The sequence below is a fragment of the Myotis nattereri genome, assembly GCF_964212035.1.
Source record: "Myotis nattereri genome assembly, chromosome: 15".
In the NCBI taxonomy this organism is placed as follows: domain Eukaryota; kingdom Metazoa; phylum Chordata; class Mammalia; order Chiroptera; family Vespertilionidae; genus Myotis; species Myotis nattereri.
The window spans coordinates 26,773,955-26,796,621 of record NC_138090.1 but is presented as its reverse complement, the minus strand read 5'-3'; the positions used below and the strand labels follow the sequence as shown (position 1 = coordinate 26,796,621).

Sequence of the window (22,667 nt, the reverse complement as noted above, 5' to 3'; positions counted from 1 at the left end):
TCACCGCATGGACACTGTGGGTGGGAGAGTCCCCAGCCAGTGTGGGCGTCAGCGTCAGCCCTCTGCCCTGCTTCTCTTTCTGTGGGTGACCCGGTGTCATGAGGGCGGGGCTCCGGCCGTGCTCTTACCCCAGCTGCCCGAAGGTGATGTTCTCGTTGAACCGCAGGCTGTCGTCACGCTCCTCCTGCGTCATGTGGCACCACTTCTCCCTGCAAGCACAGGGGACAGGAGAAGGCGTTCAGAGCGCCACTGCGCCCAGCCACTCCCCCGCCCTGCGCTGACCTACAGCGTCAGCGGTACCCACGCAGGACCTCCCCACACAGGAAGCCCACCAGCGCTCCCACACTGCCTGAGGGCCCCCCCACTTACTAATGTCACCCTTCCTAAGAAGAGGAGGGCCCAAAGCTCAGACATTTCCTACTGACGGGAGGGGACGTGTGCGTGGTGGTTGCCTAGGACCTTCTCCAGGAGCTAAGAAGGCCGCCCCCTGCCCTGCTCTTTGGTCTGAGGATGGGAGGTCACGGGCCATTTTACGGACAGAGACATGCAGAGGAAAGGACCCTGTGGCGTCCCGTGGGGAGTGAACGTCCAGACCCTGCGAAGAGGCTCTCTGGCCTCTCTGGCTTTGGTGGCTCTGGCCTGCGGGGAGGGGATGGCCTGCTGTGGGCGGCTGTGCCCGAGGCGCAGGGAGCAGGGGTGCTGGAAGGCCCTGCCACCCTCACTGTCGGGTCAGGCAGCCTGGGTGCTGCGGTCACTGTCTCCCCGTGGCTTCCTCACAGCTGGCGCTGCCTGTCCACACACACCCTCCTGGGCACGTGGACCAGACTCAGGTCCTCCCCGCAGGCCCCAGTGAACCGTGAACTGTGCCCACCATGAAGACGGCATAAAGCCTCTAACACGAAGCGAGAAAAGGATGCAGGGAGGGGAGGGTGTTCTTCTGAGTGATTCATGCTATCCCTGCCTGAAAGCTGTCCCCAATGTCTCCCCATGCCCTGTCCCCAGTGGACGGGTGACCACCCCACCCCCGCGCTACTCTGCCCCCATGTCCCCTGCATCTGAGAAGTGTGCTACTTGCAGGAGGTGCAGATGGTGAGAAGCTCAGTTTAGTCTATTTCCTCCTAAAGATTAAACTCTGGATGATGAGTCTGACTAAAACAAGATTAGGAGAAAGATCAGAGAAAAGGGAGAGAGGAGGCAGTATGAGGGACGAGGGGTTGGGATAATGGAGAAGCCAGAGGAAGAAAAACACCATGAACATTAACACTTCACCCGCCCCTCCCGGCCTGGGACTCCGCAGGGGGGCTGCCGCTCCGCGGGAGGCCCCGGACCTGGGCATGAAGGAGGCGAGGACACACGCAGCGCCCGTCTCCTCTGCCTCCGACACGGCACCCCGGCAGACAGCCAGAATCTGCTCCCAGGTGCTGCTCTAATCCCGCCCTCTCTCCCCAGTGGTCTCCTTAGAGCTGTCCAGGCACCCAGATCCCACCCTGCCCCCAGGCCCGCTGGGGACAGGTGTGCAGGCTGCAGGCTGAACAGGCCCAGTCCCTTGGAGTCCTAGGGCGCAGCAGCCTGGCTCCACCCCTCTGGGCCCAGGAGAGGAGGGGATTCTGTTTGCTGTGACTAGGAGTAGAACTGGACCTTTTAATCTGACCTCTGAAGAAAAAGGTGGAAGGTGATGCCTACAATCAAATCAATCTTTAAGCTGTCCGGTACCAGTCAAGTTCTAAAACTCCCAGTGGGCGGACATGCATCTAGACTGCAGCAGTGGGAACGTGGAGTGACCAACAGCCTGTAGAATGGGGAGCCTTCTGCAGGAGACGTTTCCACCCGAGAGCAGAGAGGACACCAGTGGCATGTTAGCCGTTCACAACAAGGAGAAATAACACAGAAGCATCAAGTTGCCCTGGAGTCGGAGCTGACCCTCCTGCCCCCAATCTCAAGCAGCACCTGCCCCTCTTCCAGGTACGGCCTAGGGCACGTTTGGGGAAGGTCTGAGATGTGTGTGGTCGGACCACACCTGCGCCAGTGAGGAGGCCTGTAAGGCCCGGAGGCTGTCCTGCTCCCGGGCTGGGCGCTGACTGGCCGGAGGCCACAATGCCCCACCCTCTTGCCGGGCTGAGGCTAAGGAGCCTGCTCTAGGAAGCTGGCTCACCACCTCACCCAGAGAGGCTGTGGGAACACAGGGGCTTCCTCCTAAAGGAGACGGGTTACGCCTAAATGCCCCTTTTAGAGCCACAGGAAGGCTGCATAAAAAACAAGCTTTCTCATAAAACAATAAGCACCAAAATTATATTACTGATTAAAGTTAGCATGTTTGGGGAAATTTTCATGGGGGGGTGGGGAGAGAAGACATTGTATCAGAAATGATATTTTGAATAGGCAGGCCTCTATATGACAAAGGATGTCCAACAAATACAAAGTTCAGTTAGAGTCAGACCCCACTATGGGCTACCAGGAGACAACCCCATACACACAGGCTCTGTTAGGCCGGGAGAGAGCACGGCTGTCCCTTTCCTGTGACTCCCCACCCTGTCACGGTGGTGAGGGTCTGCAGACCCCCGCACACCTGAGTGTGTGACTGGGTGTGTCCCCTGCACCTGCCCAGGGCTTCGGAGCCAGGATTCCAGTGTGACACAGTGAAGGTGCAGGTCTGGCTGTGAAGTCGCCTGGAAGGGGCCAGAGGGGCCGGCGAAAAGCTTGATTTGCTTGAAATCGGAGCTGACTTTCTGGACTTCACTGCTCTCTCCTCTCTGAACTCCCACTGGGCCTTCTGGGAGGTCTGGGTGCCGTGTTTGTTTCCTATTTTGGGGTGCTCTGTCCTTGGAGAGCTCTCACCCATCACCAGCCTGGCCCCCCAGGGACACCCTCACTGCTGGTAGCCAGTGCTGAGTGGCACCTGTGTCTGGGCTCCGGCCACCCCCGCCCACCCTGAGGTGGCCCTGAGGGGACCCAGCACTGTAACATGAACAAAGTCACGTGGACACACACCTCTTCTTCTCCTCCTCTCCAGCATCCCCTCTGGAGCGGCAGCAGAAACAGGTCAACAGAGGAACATGTCAAAGTCATGCAAGATATGTGGATGGAAAAAGAGAACAAGCGGAAGAAGGAGGGTTATTCAGGCAGAAGCAGAGAAGGACAGAGAGAGGCAGCGTATTTGAGATAAATCTGCTTCCTAGGGATTTGAGAGCTAAGCAACAAGGAACTCCATTCACCTACGAGCATCTAAGCATTTCCTTCCTTTTCGTTCCCTGGCGAGTGTAGAGTTCTCTCTAGAGTCCTTGGGAAGTGTCAGCGTCCGCCCCCGACCCCCGCGTGCTCCCTCTGCCCCCCCCCAGGAAACGCAGCCACAGCAGACTGCTGGGGGCACAGGCAGGCCACCTCGCTCCCATTAGGGATCGGTTGCCACCCAAACAGGTTTCACCTGCAATTCCCCCACGTGCTAGTGGGCTGAAGACTCAAACGGCAGGACCTGCCCTCTCTCCTGCCAGGGACCAAGGTTAAGGGGTCTCCCTGGGGTTAGGGGGAAGGGGATTCATTTTGTTAATGAGCGAGGTTCAGAGGCTTCCAAAGTCCCAACCAGGGAGGCCAACAAGGGCGCCCCGGACTGGGCCGGCTGCTGCCCCTGTCCTGCCCAGCGCTGTGCGCAGCGGGTGGCAACCTTAGCTCACTGTGACCAGAGAGAGAACTGAGTGCCAGCACCTCACTGCCACCACGTGCCACGTGCTTGGTGAAACGGTTCACCCAAGGGGTCTTCGGAAGTGGCGAGACCACCCTCAGGGAAGCTGGGAAGGGCTGCAAACCAGAGGAGCAAGTTGAAAGCAGCAACTGCATTTCTCCAGATGTTCAAGCAAAGTCTGGGGGTGGCGGCCAACCCTGCACCCCAGCCCTGCACAGCCCTGCAGCAGTGGTTCATGCTCAGGACTCGGGTTTCTTACAGAGACCAGGCGGAGTGAGCCGAGGGGTCCATTTAGGGGGCGTCCGCATTTCTTAGGAATGTCAGGCTGAGTCATGCCAGCCCCACGACAGGGAGAGCTCATGCAAGTACCCGCCCACCCCTGGAGTTCTGCTCCGGGGCCTCAGGAGCCTGCAGGCAAAGGCCGGGGCTGAGGGAGAGAGACCCATGACTCAGCCGTTCTTCCGCTCTCCTCTTCAGAAACAGGGAAAGAACGCGCTCCCGGGTCCTCCTCCCCAGAGCGCCAGCCCACACGTTGCTCCTACCTGGTCGTGGGGGACCGCTTTCTCCTCTCACAGTGGACAGCATCGAAAAAGGCCGCGTTCCAGAACCTCAGCGTGTGCCTGCGAAACAGAGACACTCATCACTTCTCAAAGCGGCGAGGGAAGGCCGGTCCCGCCCACTTGAAGGATGAGGAAGCACATCCGGATGATGGACAAGTCTCAGGGAGGCAGGGCTGAGATGGGAAGACAACGGAGCCTTAATCCTGAATCAGGTGCCTCCCGGGGGCTCCCAGCCAAGCATCATGAGTGCCTGGGTGAAGTGCAGGCAGGGAGGAGGCAGAGCTGGGTAACCCTGGATTCCTCAGGTCAAAGCTGAGGCCACTAGGGGCAGGAACCCTTTCCTGCTTCTCCATCTCCCACTGAGGCTCCCAAGAAAATGCAGGGGGTTCAAAGAGGCCTGCTTTTCTAGAACAGGTGCTAGTAACATAAACGGCAACCTGGCGGGGACAGGCTACGTGCAGAGGGCAAACACGTGTATAGGGACACACAGTAAGAAGCATTCCTCTTAAAGAAGATCAGGGGTCAGCCAACCATGGATTTGGTGGGTGGGCCAAATCTGGCTGCTGCCTGTGTCAATCAGTGTTTATAGGAACATAGCCCCACCCACTCACTCACATATTATTGAACAGCAAAGTTGAGTGGCTGCCTGCAAAGCCTAAAATATTCATCACCTGGCCCTTCAGGGCTGTTACTCTATTGCAGATGATAAGACAGCCCCCAAGTCAAGGCCCAGGGGCTGTGACAGGCTGGTCAGCTTCCACTTCTCCCTGATTCCCCTTGAAAGTGGCCCAACTCAGATGGGGCCTCCCCAGGGAAGTTTCTGGACAGCTCCAGCCCTGCCCTCTGGCTGGGCCCCGGCTTTGTTGTGGCCAAGTTCTCCCACAGCTACACTGGGATCTCTGAGGGAGGGCATGCCTGGTACCTGGGGTGCCAGGTGCTGGTGCATTGCCTGCTGTGAGTAAATAAACACGAGGATAGAAAGGCTGCAGAGGGATTAACAGCACACGCGCTCATCCACACAGAGCAAGACTGAGGGCAAGATTTCCCGACCACTGGTCTCTCACTTCAACCGGACCTTTATGCATATAAAGTGGCTTCATTGGGGTATAACTCACCTACCATAATCCACTCCTTCAAGCATGCAATACTTAAGTGGTTTTGGTATATTCACAGAGTGGTGCAACCATCACCACTATCTATTTCCAAAATATTCTCATCACCCCATACCCATCAGCAGTCACTCCTCATTCCCCAATGCCCTCAACCCCTGGCAACCACTAATCTACTCTGTCTCCCGGGATGTACCTGTCCTGACATCTTATATAAATTACATCACACCATCTGGTCTTTCGGTCTGGCTCCTTCCACTTAGCAAAACCTGTTCCTGGGTCCCCCACGCTAAAGCAGGTACCAGTGCCTCGTTCCTGTGCATGGCTGGTGACATCCGTGGTACAGCTATGTCACTCTGTGTATCCATACAGCAAATGTCCATAGAAATGGACAGCCACACTGTTTCCACCATTAGGCTCTTAGGAAGAACGCTATTGTGAAGATATATGCACAAGTTTTTGCTTGAATACCCGTTTTCAATTCTTTTGAGTACATTTCTAGGAGTAAAATTGCCGATCATAGGTAACTCTATGTTTAACCTTCTGAGGAACTGCCAGATTGTTTTCTAAAGTGGCTGCCCCATTTGACAATCTCGCCAGCAGTATATGAGGGCTCCAATTCTCCGCATCCTCACCAACCCTGCTATTGTTCATCTGTTTATCTGTATGAGTGACCTTCATTTCTGGTGTGACCAGGTATGAGGGGGGCCTTACCAGATGGGCTGCTGCTTCAGGTGCGTGTACAGGTAGATCTTCTCCCCCTTTCTCTCCTCCTCCGGGCTGCACACGGTCACTGCGGGAGGCGGAGGAAGACTGAGCATGGCTCCGGTTGCAAACCCCACGGATGCTGCTGAGGCCACTGCTGCTCCCCAGCGGCCACAGGCGTGCACACTTTGCACAGTTGAAACTGCACGACAGCTTTGCCACTGCCCGTGGGCAGTAATGAGGTCCTCACACCTGGCCATGGCTCTTTCTGAGGGAGGAATCCCCAGGAGGCTCCTGCACCCCCAGTGATATTTCCCTGAACATCCGGGATAAGGAGCTTAGTTCCCGCTTCCTCTCCCTAGAGGACTGGCTCTCCTGCGGAAGTTCAGCAAGAAGACAGACTGGAGCTGAGAGGGACTGGGGAGTCACCTACGGCAGCACCTTGTGCTGCAGGCGCAGTGCAGCCCAGGACAGTTAGGCACCTGCTTGTTGGTGCTGCTAGTCAAAGGGGGGCTGGTGGGAGACTCCCGTGGGGCCTGGGTTACAGGACCGGGTAGCGGGGGGGCAGGGGTGGCACTCACCAGTCTTCTGCGGCTTGTCCTTGGGCTTGCTCTCCTCCTCCCTGGGGGAGAGGGACCATGGCAGTGACAACATGACCCCCATATTCTCTCAAAGAAACCGTTTTACACTGCTGAAACGGGACTCAGTCTCACAACCAGGGTGTACATTTCATGTGGTTTTCTCTAAACCAAATTTCAATTAAACCAATGCTACATTTGTCAATTGCCAGTCTTTCTGAATTTAGGCTTCTTTGTGTCATTTTCTCTGAATTCAAAACTCTGTAGACCAGAAAAGGGAAAAAGCCAAGTTGCCTGACTGTAATCAAGCCATTGGAGGTGACGGCGGGGACCCCAGGTGGCTGGCACAGGCACCTGGCCCAGAGCTCTCTTGCTGACGCGTCTCTTCCCCGTGGAAGTATTCACGCATGAACAAGGTCCTGAGTGTCTGTGGAAGCTGCTGTCCTGGGGACAGAGGCTTCTCCTGAACCTGCCTCTTCCTTTAACACAAGCTCTCACCAGTCAGAGGGAGGAGGAAGGAGGGTTTGTAATTTCCCTCCTGCCAACTGACAATGTCCAAGTGCTCCTCATCCATCCGGAAAACACAGACCCACAGGGGACCGCCCTGCATGTTGACAAGCAGAGCACATTTGGAAACCCTAGAAAACTCTGGGGGCAGGGAGGCGAGCTGGGCTGGCAGCTGCGCTTCTCCAGCAGCTCCCAGCCCCCAAGATCGCCAAGGGCGAACAGACTGTCATTAGCAGGCCAGCAACTCCTCTCACCTCGAACTTGGTTACCTCTGCTGTTTGTCACACCTGCATGCCTGCCCCTCCCCAGTGAGACAGAGACGCTCAGCAGGCGACACTTACTCGTTTTTCCTGACCAGGGGTCCCAGCCCCCCGAAGAAGCCCTTGACGTTCTCCGTGTTCTTCAGCAGCCGCTCGGCGATGTCCTTCTTCTCCGCTAACCAGCTGTTGGCGGACTTCAAGTAGGAATCGATGCTCCCTGCAGGCTTCTCCTTGGACTCTGAGGGAAGCAGGTGCGGTTTGCCTGGAGACAGAGGACAAAGAAAGTGGGAATAAGAACCGTATTGTGCAGCAGCAACAACCAAGGGCGGAAGGAACGCCTGTCAGCTGCTAAAGCTGCTCTGGTGTGGCAGGGAGGCCTCCTTCCACATGGCTGGACACGGCAGCGAGAAGCAAATGGCTGAGAGGTGCCCCAGGGAAGACGTGACCTGGGCACCTTCTGTCTCGGGCAGTCACTAAGCACTGACTGTCCAAGAAGTCAGCCAGGTGCCACAGGGGCCAAAGAAGAAACAGGCAAGGATCCAGCCCCAAAGCACGCAGCCCAGAAAGGAGGTGAGAAATGCACACAGAGTAAGAGCATAGTGAAGGCCATGGCAGAGGCCAAGGGCTGGAGGGCAACAGAGGAAGGGCATTTCCTTGTGGTGGGAAGAGGCATGCAGGTTCCAGACAGGCTGATGCACCTGCATGGGGCCTGAAACAGGTGGGTGCTGGATGAGGGAGATGGCCAGAGGAGGGTGTTCTGGGAGGAGGAATGTGAGTGGAGGCAACACAAGGAATATCCCTTTCTAAGGGCAGTGTATGGACCTTCAGGCCAAGACCCCCCTGCAGGCAAGGCATTCCTTACAGGCCAACGTGCCCCCTATAAGCCAAGGTGCCTCCTATAGGCCAAGTCACCCCCTTATAAGTCAAGACACCCCCCAGGCAAGATGCCCCCTTCAGGTCAAAAGTGACCCCTTCAGGCCCAGGTGCCCCTATAGGCCAAGGCATCCTCTACAGGTCAAAGGGCCCTCTACAGGTCAAGGTACTGAGTATCTCCTAATTTCAGCTGCTCTGTGCACAGGTCTGACTCAGATAAGTAGCATCTAGCTGTTCTATGAGAAGAAGGAGCCACAGGTTGGATGAGGGGTTCCCAGCTGACCCAAAGGCAGCCGATGAGTGGCCCAGCACCAAGAGCCTGCCGAGTGGTGGCCTGGCCGAGCTCAAGCAGTCAGACCAGCCACTGCCAGTAGAACTGAGGGGCATGGAGAGGATGGCTATTTGGAATGAGAAGGGGACAAAGCCAAATTGCAGAGGACAGGGATACACACAAGATCAACTTGTGGGTCATGCAGAAAGGGTGGGAAGGGAGGCAGCGCTAGCACTGCCCTGACTCAGCTCCAGGCCCTGTGCAGGCCTAGCAACGTCTCCTTACGTGGCCCGAATGAGACGGTTGTAGCAGCTTAAGACAGGGAGCCCTCCAGCTCCGCATACCAGAAAGTCCCAAAGGAATGAGCCAGAAGAGCTGTGAGAGCCTCTGCATGAAGGCACCCTGACCCGTGCCTGGGAGGGCTTCCCAGCCCAGAATCCAGGCTGCTTCTCTCACCTGCCCGCAACAGCCAAGCCTAAAACTGATGTCCTTACATCCAGCAGCGCCTGTGCCATTGTGCAATGCCCCGCTGAGTGTTTTTCTCACTTCCCAGCAGCTGGGAGGCTTCCTTCATACTGTGGACAGTCAATGACTTGACCCGCCTGGTCGACCATGTCTCCTCCTGTCTCAGGAATCTCACTCCTCGCTCATTCCCTCCCTGACATCAGCTTTCACTGTCTTCTGGAAGCCTCACAGCTTTGCCTTGGATCAGGAAGAAATCCTCATTTGATGCCAGGTTCGAAGCTGACAAGTCCTGAGTTCCCAAGTTTGCCCTCCACATGAGCCATGCCCATGTCTTACCGATGTGGTAGTAAGTGAAGCACATGGTCATGAGGTTCTTGGCAGGCCCGAAGTCATCCATCTGATGACACCTGAAATGGGAAGCAAGGTTGACTGGCTAAATAATCGTCCCACTCAATTTTCTTCCTTCCCTCCCTCCCTCCCTCCCTCCCTCCCTCCCTCCCTCCTTCCCTCCCTTCCTTCTTTCCTTTCTTCTTTTTTCTACCCGATCTTTTTACTGCAAGTTCATGAAAAAAGACTGAAATCCTTTACAAAGACACCTAAATTAATACCTCACTTCCCAGATGCTACTTAGGAGAGACAACAAAAATAATGCCCCTTGGTCCAGTTACGTGAGTAACGTGAGTTACATTTTTTTTTAATGAGAAGTGAGGATATTTTTTTCATTGATTTTTAGAGAGAGTGGAAGGGAGGAGAGAGGTGAGAGAAAGAGAAAGAGAGAGAGAGAGAGAGAGAGAGAGAGAGAGAGAGAGACATCGATATGACAGAGACACATTGATTGGTTGCCTCCACATGCACCCTGAGCAGGTGTGGGATTGGTCCTGCAAGCCAGGTATGTGCCCTTGACTAAGAATCAAACCCGAGACCCTCCAGTGTGCAGGCTGATGCTCTAACCATTGAGCAACATCGTCCAGAGCAGGTTTAATTTTTAACCTTGAACAAACAATGCTTAAAGAAAAAGTCAATAGAAATGATCTAGACAGTGGGTTTGGGTCATTTTTGTTGCTATTTTAATATAAAAATAATTTAATAAATTTAAAGAACTAAACTACTAATAAAGCCATACAGACTAAATAAAAATAAAAACTAAAGATACTAATAAACTAAAATCATAAAACTCATTATTTCAAAAACTTAATAAATATTTCAAAATACTATGAAGTTTTGTTTTGTTTGCAATCCTACAACAATATATATGCTCACAAAGTAATGGAAAGATTTTGTGTTTTAGCATGGTTGAAACTTGAATTTAATTTTCCCCCTTAATTTTATTTAAGAAAAAATGCAAAGAAAAATTGAGAAGTAGATAAGTATGTTACCATGTGGGACAGGCACAATCTACACCAACTATGGGTTCGTGAAAACTTCTGTAGATGCAAATGTCTGGAAGTTGAAGAATGTTGTGTCTAAGAGCATGGTGCACACGAGACAACATGAGCTCTCAGCTGAGGCGGGGCACACCCAGTTTCCCCCCCGGGGCTATATCCTGAACTTGGGGTGTTCTGGACAAGCGCAGGAAACAGATCCTCGGCTCTTTTGCTCACTTTCCTCCAGGACATGCCCCATGTTCGTGGCGGAATGATGAGGAGACACCGAGACACAGGGGGATTAAGATTGAAGAGAAGAGCTACATTTCTGTTGTGAGAAGGAAGGGAAGGACAAGATGGACATGGGGACACAGGGAGGTGGCCATGGTAGAAGCCATGGGACCAGGCCCTGCTTTGAGGCCACATTGAGGTGATGGGGGAAGGATACTAAGTGATTGTCAGGACAGCCCCTTCCTTTCCCACCCACAACCCGTGCTGTCCACCTGGATCATTGAAGCCACTGCTCAGCTTCCCCCAGGCCTAAATGTGTCCCTTAGATTCATAATCTGGAGGACACGTCACCTGCTCTGATACAAGTCCATGACGTCTGAAGCAGGCCTGGCAGTCCTAGAGCCGTGGGTCCCAGGAGGAGAGCCCGTGAGTCCAGGGCCTGCCTCCCACAGCTGCACAGAGGCAGAGGGGCCCTTTCCACCCCCACACACATACTGTCTACCAACGCCTTTGTGAGAAAGGCCCAGCAGTGCCAAATGCCTACTCAGAGCAGGCTGTGTCACCCAGTCGTATCATTAAGTGGGCGGTTACCTAGCTTGAAGTACTTCACAACAGGAAATCAAGAAAATTCCAGATCTCTGCTGGAGGAGGGTGAGGTCGACTGTGTGTAATCACAGCCTGCCCTGAGGACCGGAGTGAGGGATTTACTCACACCCAGCTGCACGTCTCTACTGCAGGTAAGGATTCTCACTAACTCCCTCCCACAGCTGCTGGTCACGACTTCTCCTTTTAGCTGATGCTGGGTGCATCACAGGAGCTGCGAGTTGATGACTCGGAGGCTCTGACTCACAGCCGGGTTATCGTGGGGCAGAGTAGGAAGGGAAGACAAGCTCCTTAGGACAAAGGCTTTGAGCAGCAGCATTACTTACTCGAACAAGACCACCGCGAACGACTGCACGAGGCGGTAGAAGGTCGGCTCTGAGACACACTTGGAATTGCAGCGCTGTTGGGGGGAGGGCAGACACATCATTGGGCAGCCGGGTGGCAGAGGCACAGGGCAGCTCAGAGGGGCTGTGGGCTTACCACGCTGAGCACCTCTCAAGGCAGCTGGGTGAGAGCCCAGGACCATACAGCCTCCTCTGCCCTGAGAAGCCAGGACCCCGGCAGGTGCCGGCACCCAGCAGAGGACACAGCTCATCGGAGCACAGGCAGATGTTTTACTGCATCTCCCAGGAACTTCACCCCTCACCCTCATACAAAAGTGTGGAGGGGCAAAACCCCAAATGACAACGTTGGCTATTTCTGGATTGTAGGTTTATTGGTAGTTTTTCTATTTGTGCTTACCTGCACTTTCTAATTTCTCTTTGAAGAATAAATTATTTGGGAGAAAAATACTTTAAAAACTAAGAACTTAAACCACTTTATGAAAAATGAAAAGGAACCCACTGGATATTTACACAATGTAATTCTTTTCTGAACTTACAGGCTGTCATTGTCCTGAATATACCTTTAGAAAAACTGGATATGGTAGGTTATTTAATAAAAATAGGTTAACCCTCACGCTTGCCTTTAAAATCGAACTTTTCTGGACTTTCATGTGGTGGACAGGCCAGTTTCTCACTCATTCCTTCCCAGCGGGGCATCCAGATGAGCTACATGCCACTTCCCACTATTCTAAATAGGCCTTTCAGAACATCTTGAGATAAGTGTTACTTTTTTTTCTGTTGGGTCATTTCCCTCCACTCCTTTCTCCTCAGTGGAGGAATTAAAAAGAAAGAGGATGCTACATATCACCAGCCCCCTCCCCATCACCGCCCTACCTCTCCCATCACACCTGCTCTTACCTGGGCGCTCACATATCGAGCAAACCACTCCCGGCCTTTTCCACTTTCACTGCTGCAGTACTCCCCAAACTTAGCTTTCTCCTCCTGGTCCAAGTCCTCCCTGATAAAAAGAGCAGAGGGAAAACTTTCAATCCTCTGGAACAAAACAGGGTACCGTAGGGGGAAGAGGAAAGAGAGGAACACCAGCTGAGTACAGCTGCCTGAACTCTGTCAGCTCATCTTACCTTCTGGGCAACCCTCTCAAGGAAATGGTGTTATTTCCATTTCAAGGGTGAGCAGACTGGCTTGGGGGACCAGGCACAGCTGGGGAGTGAACAGGGGCTCCATCAGACTTCATGGCTCCAAAGCCCATGTTTCTTCTCCCTGGTCCTCCTGCCTTCAGTTCGGTGGTCCAAGCACTAACAAGGGTGACGTCGACCTCCTCTGAGGGCTCATTCTCTAGCTCATCTCACTAATCTCCCGTGCTGAAGCCAGCATGGACCCACCCAGTGAATTCAAGGATGCCTCAGCCTCAGTAGGACAAGCTTCTGATGCCCCTCCCACCAATCAGAAGGCGGGCGTGGTTGCTAAGCCGCTGAGCTTCTGAAAAGCCAGTCTTCTCACCTCTATCCACTCTGTGTGAGGGGTGGAGACTGGGGGACCATAGTGGGTCGCCACTCACCACCTCCAGAGCGGACAAAGTGCTCACTGATCTCAAATCACTTCTGATCAGCCTTCATAGGGACTAATACTCCACCCAAAATTCAATGACTGCAAAAATGAGTAGGGGCTGAAGATCAATTGGCTTATCCCATATTTCATTTATTTAAGGTTCTGTAGAAAACATCTTGGTCTCATTTATCCCCAAACACCAGATGAAATACGAGAATGTGCCAGCCATTTGCAGTGATTTCTGGAATGCTCTTGAAAATGCGTCCGATGCAGCTGTCCATGTTCCATGATGCCGACAGGCTGCCGCAAACACAGACCAGCCTTCCCGGCAAACTGACACGCTTCAGGCTTTCTCCCCCGTTCGTTAACTGGGTGCGCTCAGAGAAAGCTGACTAATGTCAGTGTTAGTCAAACAAAATAAATAGGAAGCCACATCTACTGCTCTCCCAGAATGCATTTAAAATCAAACACACATGATTTTTAGAAAGCCAAATAGATGGATTAGCATTTGAAATTTTCTCTTTTTTAACTGCATAGGAAACTGAGGCACACCTGAGTTTGCCTCCAACGATGCCAGTTTATAAACAAGGGACCTAAATCACGATAGAAAGGAATGTATTCTTTGCAGAGTGTCAACAGCAGACATCCTTACTGCTTTAATGAAATTGGAAAACTTCCCCTTCGTCCAGAGCTCCTCGGATGTGATGTGTGTGGGCAGTTACACACATGTGAGGCCTTCTTAGAAGGCAGATCCAGGCCAGTGTGTGTGGGGCGGGGTGCTGCCCAAGACTGCATTTCTAAGGAGCTACCAGTGATGCTGATGCTTTGGGTCCCAGCCTGGCTCAGTGGTTGAGTGTTGACCTATGAACCAGGAGGTCATGGTTTGATTCCCAGTCAGGGCACATGACCAGGTTATGGGCTCGATCTCTGGTCAGGAGGGTGCAGGAGGCAGCTGATCAATGAGTCTCTCTCATTATTGATGTTTTCTATCTCTCTCTCTCCCTCTCCCTTCCTATCTGAAATCAATAAAAATATATTATATTAGAGGGCTGGTGTACAAAATTCTTGCACTCAGGGGGGTCCCTCAGTCAGACATCCTTAGCACTGCAGCGGAGGCAGGAAAGGCTACCACCACTGCCGCTGTGCTTGCCAGCTGTGAGTCCAGCTTCTGGCTGAGTGGTGCTCCCCCTGTGGGAGCACACTGACCACCGGAGGGCAGCTCCTGCACTGAGCATCTGCCCCCTGGGAGTCAGTACCCATCATAGAGACCAGTCATTCTGCCATTCAGTCGATTTGCATATTAGCCTTTTATGATATATGATATATAAAAAAGACAGTTGGAGTAGCAAGACTTTCAGCCCTGAATGTGCTTCTGTGAATGACGCAAGATCTCCAGTCAACACCTGCCACCCCTGAATTTGGGTTTGCCTCTCTGGGCCCTTGGTTGAGACAGTAATTGCATGAGGCGGGAGAGCTAGAACCTATCCACAGACTCTCTGCTTCTCCTGCATTCTAACTCTCACTCCCACTTCCTGTTGCTCCCCATGCCATGCTCCTTACCCATCCCTTCAAGAACCGTGAAAGAAAGGCCAGGAAGAGGTGCTAGGAAGAGTCCCCACCCAAGCAGCTGCTTAAGGCTCATCACAAGGAGCATGACTCTGATACCTCCTTGCCTTATATTGCCCCTAAATTTAATGCCAGCTAATAATTGTGGCCCCCTAGCCACGCATGACTCTGGCAGTTACTGGGAAAGCAAAACAAGTGTCCTTGGATTCAGCAATGGTGAGATGAGGGTGTTGGTGCAGTGGTCAAAGCAGTGGTGGGATCAAAGAAAGGGTGAAAATTCCCCACCTAGTTCTATCTGCAGCCGGGGTGGGGCTGTGAACGACTGGGGAGGCCTATCACTGGCTGGTGAGCGGCTGGGAGCCCTGGCCCAGGTGACGCTCTGCTCAGGGACAGAGCCCAGAGCGGGGAGGCCCTGGGGACTTACCCTCCGGAGAAGATCTTTTCCACGTAGCCACGCATGAACTCCCTGAGCTCCAGGGCCTCCTCATCTTTGGCCGACTCCGTGCTCTGGTTGGAAGAGAAGGACTCGTTGGAGGAGGAGCGGCGGTACTGGTCCCAAGATGGGTGAGAGGGCGACTCGCCCATGTCGTTTTCACTGTCTGCTGACTCCGTGGTCTCACTCTCCGACCCGCTGTCCCCATCCTGCAGCTTTGGTGGCAGTGCCTCCACGGGTGAGGAGGCGGATGGCTCTGTCTCGAAGTCAATCAGTGAGCCCACGGGGACCTCCGGGGCCTCCATGGCTCGGTGGGCTGCCGAGGAGGATGCCAGCTGGGTAGGTCGGAGGACTGGATTTCCAGGAGTGTCACTGGGAGCTGAAGACTCCAAGGGAGCCTGCCAAACACATGTGAGTTGCTTGGCAACTTCTGGCCACCAGGAATGAGTCCTCTGGGGCAGCTGACGTGGCCCTAAGGCATCTAGGATGGAAGCACACACACATGATCAGCAGGAGGGCAGCTCCTTGTGTAAGGGAAATTCAGCACTGAGAATCCAGACTTAAATGAATGAACTACGTTACCCAATTCCCTGTAAAGAGAAGAGGCCCCCAAATTCCAGAATTTGGGACCTCTCTATACTACCGTCATTCTCCTCTTGTCTGCTTTACTGTTAAATACCTGTTGTGTACAGAGTAGGCACTCAATAAGTATTTGTTGAATAAGTGAGCAAATAAATACCATCAGGATTTCTCCAAATAGACTTCAAGAGGGCTGTGTGTGCCGGCCCTCCCTCCACTCCAGACTACCAGACTGAGGACAATGGATAAAGTCTGCCCCAGGCTAAGACACCTGCTGCCCACTGTCACTGGGATCAATAGCTGTGGAAGATGGGTGTTGTCAGGAGTCTCAGGAAAAGAGGTTTCTGCTAAGCACATGGGCCCCTCACGCTGAGGCTCACATCTCTTCCTTTCTGAGCTCCTTTCCTAGCATTCTTCCACTCAAGACCCAGAACTTTCCCAGGCTTCAGATATATATCCCTTCTCATCATCCCACTCACGCCTTCCAACAATTTGTTTTTTCTTTTTTATTGATTTCAGAGAGGAAGGGAGAGGGAGAGTTAGAAACATCAATGATGAGAATCTTTGATTGGCTGCCTTCTGCACGCCCCACACTGGAAATCGAGCCCCCAACGCAAGCATGTGCCCTGACAGGGAATCGAACCATTATCTCCCGGTTCTTAGGTTGCTGCTCAATTACTGAGCCATGCTGGCTGTGCCCCTACAACAATTTATAACATCACTGGCCATCTGGACCCAACCTCCCCTTTCTCCCTTCTCCCTGCACTACAGCCACCCTGGACATTGACATTTGCCTCTGGTGTCTGTCCTGTTACTCTTCCTCCTCTTCTATCGTCCTCCCTCTTGCCCACCCAGAATTCTATCCATCCCTGGAGGCTTGGCTTAGCTCAGCTCTTCTGATAAGCTTCCCTATTTAACCCTGCTGAGCCCTGGCATTTTACTTATACTCATTATAATTCTGTCTGTTTGGCAGGTAGGTATTAGCCTTTTTGTTTATCCCACTAAAGTATAACCCCAGGAGGGTGGAGCAGGCCTTAGCCACTATTGTAGCAACCTGAGTGCCCAGCACAGTCTTGACTAAATAAGTATTCATGTATGTTTGCTGATGATGAAACAACCTGACCATGGACATGCTCTAAGGGTCCAGAGAGTTGGCGACACAGACTATGTAATAGCAGAGCTGGGGACAAAATCTCTGTTTGTAAACTAGGTCTCCTGACAGCCAGTTTGGGAGTCACCTGGCAGTTCTGGGGCCCTCCCTTCCCAGGGATGAAGCGGGAAGAAGTCCTCTGGTTGCCAAAGCCCCTCCAGGCAAGAGCACATCCCGAGCCAGGGCCACATCCCTCTCCTCCCTTTTTACCGACCCAAATGTCTGGGACAACACCTGGCAGACAGAGGCTACTGATATTGATGAACTAATGCATTTTCTGAGGGCAACAAAACTGTATTTACTGCCTGCTAAGAGCTTATCGATTATGGGTTTCTCCAAATTCCCCAGCCCAGGGTATTCTTAAATGCCCTGAGTCAGAAAGATGGAATGGCTGGCTCCTTGTCATCAGAATGGCAACAGCATGTTCTCAGTAGAGTCCTACAAAGTTTGCCTTGGTCCAAAAAAGAGGCCCATGAGCCCCAGTGCAAAAGAACTTTTTGGGCGAGAAGAGCAACAGGGACGCTTAGGAGCTCAGATCAGAGGGCTGGCGATTCGGGCAACCTGGGCTCCCTCCCTCGAGCCGTGTCACTGAGCAGAGGCCTCTGCTCTCTGTGCTGGGTCTCCCCATCTGAGACATGGAGGCCAGGTTAGCTCTCTAAGGTCCTGCTGGCAGTCGTGTTCTCAGAATCTCTGTACCACAGAAAGCCACACCTATTACACACCTACTGTTGAGATGGAAAATCACACACTAGAAAAATGTTTGCAGTCACTATGATAGGAAAACTGAGTCAATCAATTAGTATTATAAATTAACTCAAATCCAACTAAAAAAATCTCTATTCTGATAGATACTAAAAAAATCTATATTCTAATAGATATGCAAATTACTCAAACAGGTAAGGCACACAAAAGGAAATGCCATTATTAAATGCTTAGACAATTCTTCAACCCATATTAGAACAAGTAGGTACCATCTGATATTATAAAATTAGCAAAAATTTATAATCCAAATGCTGATGAGGTTATGATAAAACTAAATTTTCTAACAACCTGGTAATAGGGAAACTTTAAAAAGCAATTTCTATAATTCTCATTTTTCTCTCCTCTGGTCCAGAAATTTAAATGCTCAGAATTTATCCTAAGCAAATAATTCAAAACACTCAAAAATAGTTATGTGAAGGAAAATGCTCACTGCAACAGCATTTCTAATCCTAATAAATTGAGGGTAAAATCTAAATATACTAACATGGCAAATAAATCTAACAATTTGATGTAATGGTAATTAGTAGATATACAATTAGAAAACAATTAGAACATCAGTGAATGTTCACTTGAAAGTAAATAAAATATTTTACGGTCAACAAATAATTATTAATCCTACTGCATGCCACCCTCTGTTCCAGGTTCTGAGAATCCTGAGTGAGTGAATTTTAATTTTACTATAATTACAATTATGTATACATATGGAAAAGACTGCAGAACAATACAGAAGTGTATTACAGGCCTGGCACAGAGGTAATTTCCCCTTTTTATTTTGTTCTTTACCACAACAATGCAGTATGCAATAAATAAATATCCACAGGGAAAAGGAAACAAGTATCTTGAAACATTTCACGTGGTCAGAAAGGCTGTGCTATGTACCAGGGCAGAACCCCCACCACACAGGAGGTTCAAGATCAGACCCAATTATCATGGCTATTTCTGGTCCAGCCTGAGGCTCATGAGAAGCTCTCCCAGCACAGGGTCTCAGCTAGAAAATCCTGAGAATGAGTCACCCTTTCCCAGGAGCCTCCTCTGTGGGCTCAGGAGGGAGGGGACAAAGTGAGATGGAGAGGCCCCCAATGAGGGCCCAGGCCTGAGCTCTAGGCAGGCACTGGGCTTCAGCACTCGGGCCCCAGGGGCCTGTGCACTGTCATCTCACATGGCAGCCCCGGGCCCCTCAGCCCAGGTTGTATGTCTCTCTGGAGAGAAGGCCGGGATGCCAATCCTATTCACAGAACTAAGGGCAGGGTGAAGGCAGTTGGTGCTCAAGGCCTTGGAAGCCATCCCACCCTCTTCCTCCAGGAAGGAAATGTGATTTCGGGCCTCTGTGCAGGACAAGGTGACAGGCACGCTGAGCACACCAGGATCCCACAGCTCAAGTGGATTGCCTGTGTTGGGCCATCCAGAGAACACAGGGGAGGTGAGCCCAGTGGAACGGACCGCACTGTCCCTGCTCAGACCTACTGGGTGCTACCTGCAGGATCTCAGGCCCAGTGGTATCAGATCCAAAGAGCTCACCAAACAATGTTGAAATCTACTCTGTGAAATCTTCCATTTCTGCAACCTTGGCAACTCATTTAAATTTACTTCAAAACATGTCGTTGGCCAAAGAAAACAGATCTGTGGGTCAAACTCCAATCCATTTGCTTTGTTTTATACACACGGAGACTCTCAGACCCACAGTAGATCCAGACTCTGACACTCCAGGTTTTAAATTGTGACAGAACCTCTGCAGTTTCAGCGTGTGGATATTAAAAATACTTTTCTACAGACTGGAAGCAGGACAACCCTTCCCACAATTGCACTTTTACAACTTATTTCCCAAATCTTATGGCAGAGACTTATGGCAGAAGTCTCTACCAACCAAATTAGGCTCAAATTCCAAGTCAACCTATAACTTCCAATGGCCTTAACCATCTATTCCATTGGTTCTCAACCTTGGCTGCACATCAGAATCACCTGGGAATCTTTTCAAAATCCTGATTTCTGGGCCTCATCCTCTGGAAATTCTGTTTCTTTGTTATGGGGTGGGGCCACAACATTAGTAACAAAGATACAGAATTTCCGGAGGATGAGGCCCAGAAATCAGGATTTTAAAAAGATTCCCAGGCCGAAACCGGTTGGGTTCAGTGGATAGAGCATCGGCCTGCAGACTAAAGGGTGCCAGGTTCGATTCCAGTCAAGGACACGTACCTTGGTTGCGGGCACATCCCCAGTAGGAGATGTGCAGGAGGCAGCTGATAGATGTTTCTCTCTCATCGATGTTTCTAACTCTCTATCCCTCTCTCTTCCTCTCTGTAAAAAATCATAAAATATATTAAAAAAAAAAAAGATTCACAGGTGATTCTAATGTGCAGCCAAGGTTGAGAACCACTGATCTATTCAGTCAACAAATATTTATTGGGCAGCTGTAGGCATCAACTATTGTGCAAGGAGCTGGGAATACAGCTATGAACAAGGCCGTATGGAGCATTTGGTCACGTGTGTGTGTAAGGCAGGGGGAGGGTAAGAGACACTTAATAAAAACCCAGATATAGTCTCAAGGTGATGATGTCCCTCACAGTGCTGAGAGGTGGGGCTTCTTTGGACCGAGGGTCAGGGAGGCGCATATTTGAGCTAAGACAGAAGATCATCTGGGAAGACTTGAGGGCCTGCTGAGCAGAGAAGAGTCTGGGCAGAGGGCACAGCCCTAAGTAGTGATGGCTTTGGGAAGTTCAGGGACTGGGAAGGCTGATGAGGTAGAGAGCAGCTGCTCTCAGAGAAGAGGTTGGCCAGCTGGGCTGAGATAGATGTGCAGGGAGGGCATGTCGACACGGTGGGAGGCTGGAATGCAGTGCAAGGGCGCCGGGCAGCCATGGGAGGAACTGAACACAGGCAGCTGCCATGGAGGACAGGAGGAGAGCAAAGGGGCCAGTGAGCACATCTGGTGGGAGGTTTCCAGACCTCCTGTGGCCACCTCCTTCCGCCCAGCCTTTTCCCGCCACAGAGGGCCTGGCTGCAGAAGGAACTCGGAAGGAGATTGCCTTCTTGTGGCTGCTCAGCCACATCCCCGAGGGGCTTTGCCCAAATCTGATTTCCCCAACACCCCAGCAACTAGAGGTAGGACTTCCTCAGCAAGTTGGCCTTGAGCAATCAGATGAGGTTCCCTGGGGGACAATCCAGAACTTTCTGTAACTCTGCCCCTTGCCATTAACCCTTGCCATGCTCCCTCTCTTTTACTGTCCCCAAGAACTACCAGACATGCTGCTCCTCCCACAAAAGGACTGAAATACCTCGCTGGACCAGCACACATCACACACATGGGCTCATGTTCACGTCCACCTAGTCCTAGCTTGTCTCCCATTTTACAACATCAGTAAAGCAAGGCTTGAGAGGTGAAGGAGGGGGCTCATTACACCCGGAAGTGACAGGGCACAGAAGCTAAACACATGTCACCTGCAAAGCCCGTGCTCCTAACCACCACGATGTCTTTTCAGCCACCTCCCTGGTGCTCCCCCGAGGACACATTTCTAGCAGTGGGGCTGCCAAGTCAGAGGTTTGCACACTATGAAGGCTATGATGGCATTGCCAAATTACCTTCTCCAAAGTCTGCACTGTGGCGAGATATACTTGGTGGGTTTTACATTTGTACCTCCATCTCAACCATAAGGCCAAAACACCGCCGTATCCCGAATTCAGAACTCGGATCTGTTTGTTTCCCTCTCAGTTTAAGTGATGGGCACTGCACAAGAAGGCAGGTGCACTGTGCAGACAAGGGAACTGGGACCGTGAGGCCAGGGTCTTCGGGGAACCAGAACACTCCCTCACCCCCAGCATTTAACTAAGGCGCCTGGTTTGATCACTTCACCTGATGACTGACCCACATAGAGAAAAACTAACCTCTTCTTCCTCAAGTGTCAGTCCACACAGTCAGACTGGAAAAAAAACATTTAAATCTGCATTGGTTTCCTATTTTGGAAAACGTACATTTGAATTTCTGTTTGCCCTAATCATTTGGAAGGTTGTCGAAGTCAGCACGTAGGGAGTCATGCTGGCCCCTCCTGGCTCATGGGGGTAAGCTGAACAAGATCCCCTGTGGCAATGTGAGACAGCTGAAGAAAGAAATCGAGGTTGACATTATCAGAGCAGTTGATACTTCCAAGGCACAAACATGTAAACACGGTTCATTCTGGACCACTCCATCAAGCTGCTAGGGCAGTGTTGCGCTTTTACTGCCACTTTAGAGATAAGAAGTCTGGGGCTGGAGAGAGGGAGGGTCACCTGCCAGGTGGATGGAGAGCAGCACTACCTACTGGTCTGGACTAGAGGTCAAAGGTTCCTTGCAAGATGCTGCCTGAACTTCTGCTATATTTTGCCCTCTCTTCAACCACAACTTGAATGTCATCTGCTGCGCCTCCTGTAGAGCAGTGAGCTAACCTCCCCATAGAAAACCTATCTTGCTTTGCCTACGTGTGGTGGAGGGCCAGTGAACATTATGAAGAGCTGCACACCCCTGCCCAATGTGGATCACTAGACTAAAAAACCCTCTATCCTGAGACCCCAGTTCACAAGACTGCAGCCCCGCCTGCACCCATGCCAAGGCTTTGTCTGCACAGAGAGAAGGTGAGTGTCTTGGGTGGGAAGCAGAGTATTAATAACTCTCTCTCCACAGTCACCAGAGTCATGATAACACTGGGACTTAACCCTTGAAGGACCATTCACTCCATAGATGTGGGCATCGTACTTCATTGATGCAGTCTTCTTTGACTAATACAGCCACTGGTCAATTGAATGCCCTCTATGGCTTTTAGTAAATGTCTTTCAAGAAACATGCCCAAAGAATCCCAGAAAAGTAAGTCTATTCTTCCTCTATGGTCGTGATCACAAGGTGTCCTGAAGAGCCTGTGACAGAAGAGAAGGGCCAGTGTGACTGGCTAAGGAAGCTGATGAGCCCAAGCCCACCCAGGTACGGGGCTGGGGCTTGTCCAGGAGCAGACTTGGGTCTGATGGCATCTTCTTAGCTGGATATCTTAGCTTTATGCTGCCCAGGCCTAGAGGAGACAGCCTGGCCAACGGGGACACCCAATCCTCACTCACCACAGGA

At 51.7% G+C, this 22,667-nt stretch overlaps 1 protein-coding gene across 2 annotated transcripts in view; it reads right to left on the bottom strand.

Annotated features, from left to right (window-relative positions):
- KIAA0513 overlaps positions 1 to 22,667 on the bottom strand; it is a 49,752-nt gene that overhangs the window by 3,024 nt on the left and 24,061 nt on the right. The window contains exons 2-11 of one of the 2 annotated variants that reach the window (XM_081107971.1): positions 15,085 to 15,574; positions 12,444 to 12,543; positions 11,529 to 11,602; positions 9,341 to 9,411; positions 7,477 to 7,657; positions 6,632 to 6,672; positions 6,060 to 6,138; positions 4,219 to 4,296; positions 2,989 to 3,018; positions 129 to 209 (exon numbers count right to left, since the gene is read on the bottom strand). In XM_081107971.1, coding sequence (XP_080964097.1) covers positions 129 to 209; positions 2,989 to 3,018; positions 4,219 to 4,296; positions 6,060 to 6,138; positions 6,632 to 6,672; positions 7,477 to 7,657; positions 9,341 to 9,411; positions 11,529 to 11,602; positions 12,444 to 12,543; positions 15,085 to 15,398 — 1,049 coding nt within the window. In that variant the 5' untranslated portion in view covers positions 15,399 to 15,574. The remainder of the gene's footprint in view (positions 1 to 128; positions 210 to 2,988; positions 3,019 to 4,218; positions 4,297 to 6,059; positions 6,139 to 6,631; positions 6,673 to 7,476; positions 7,658 to 9,340; positions 9,412 to 11,528; positions 11,603 to 12,443; positions 12,544 to 15,084; positions 15,575 to 22,667) is intronic. The other variant, XM_081107972.1, reaches the window with a different exon arrangement.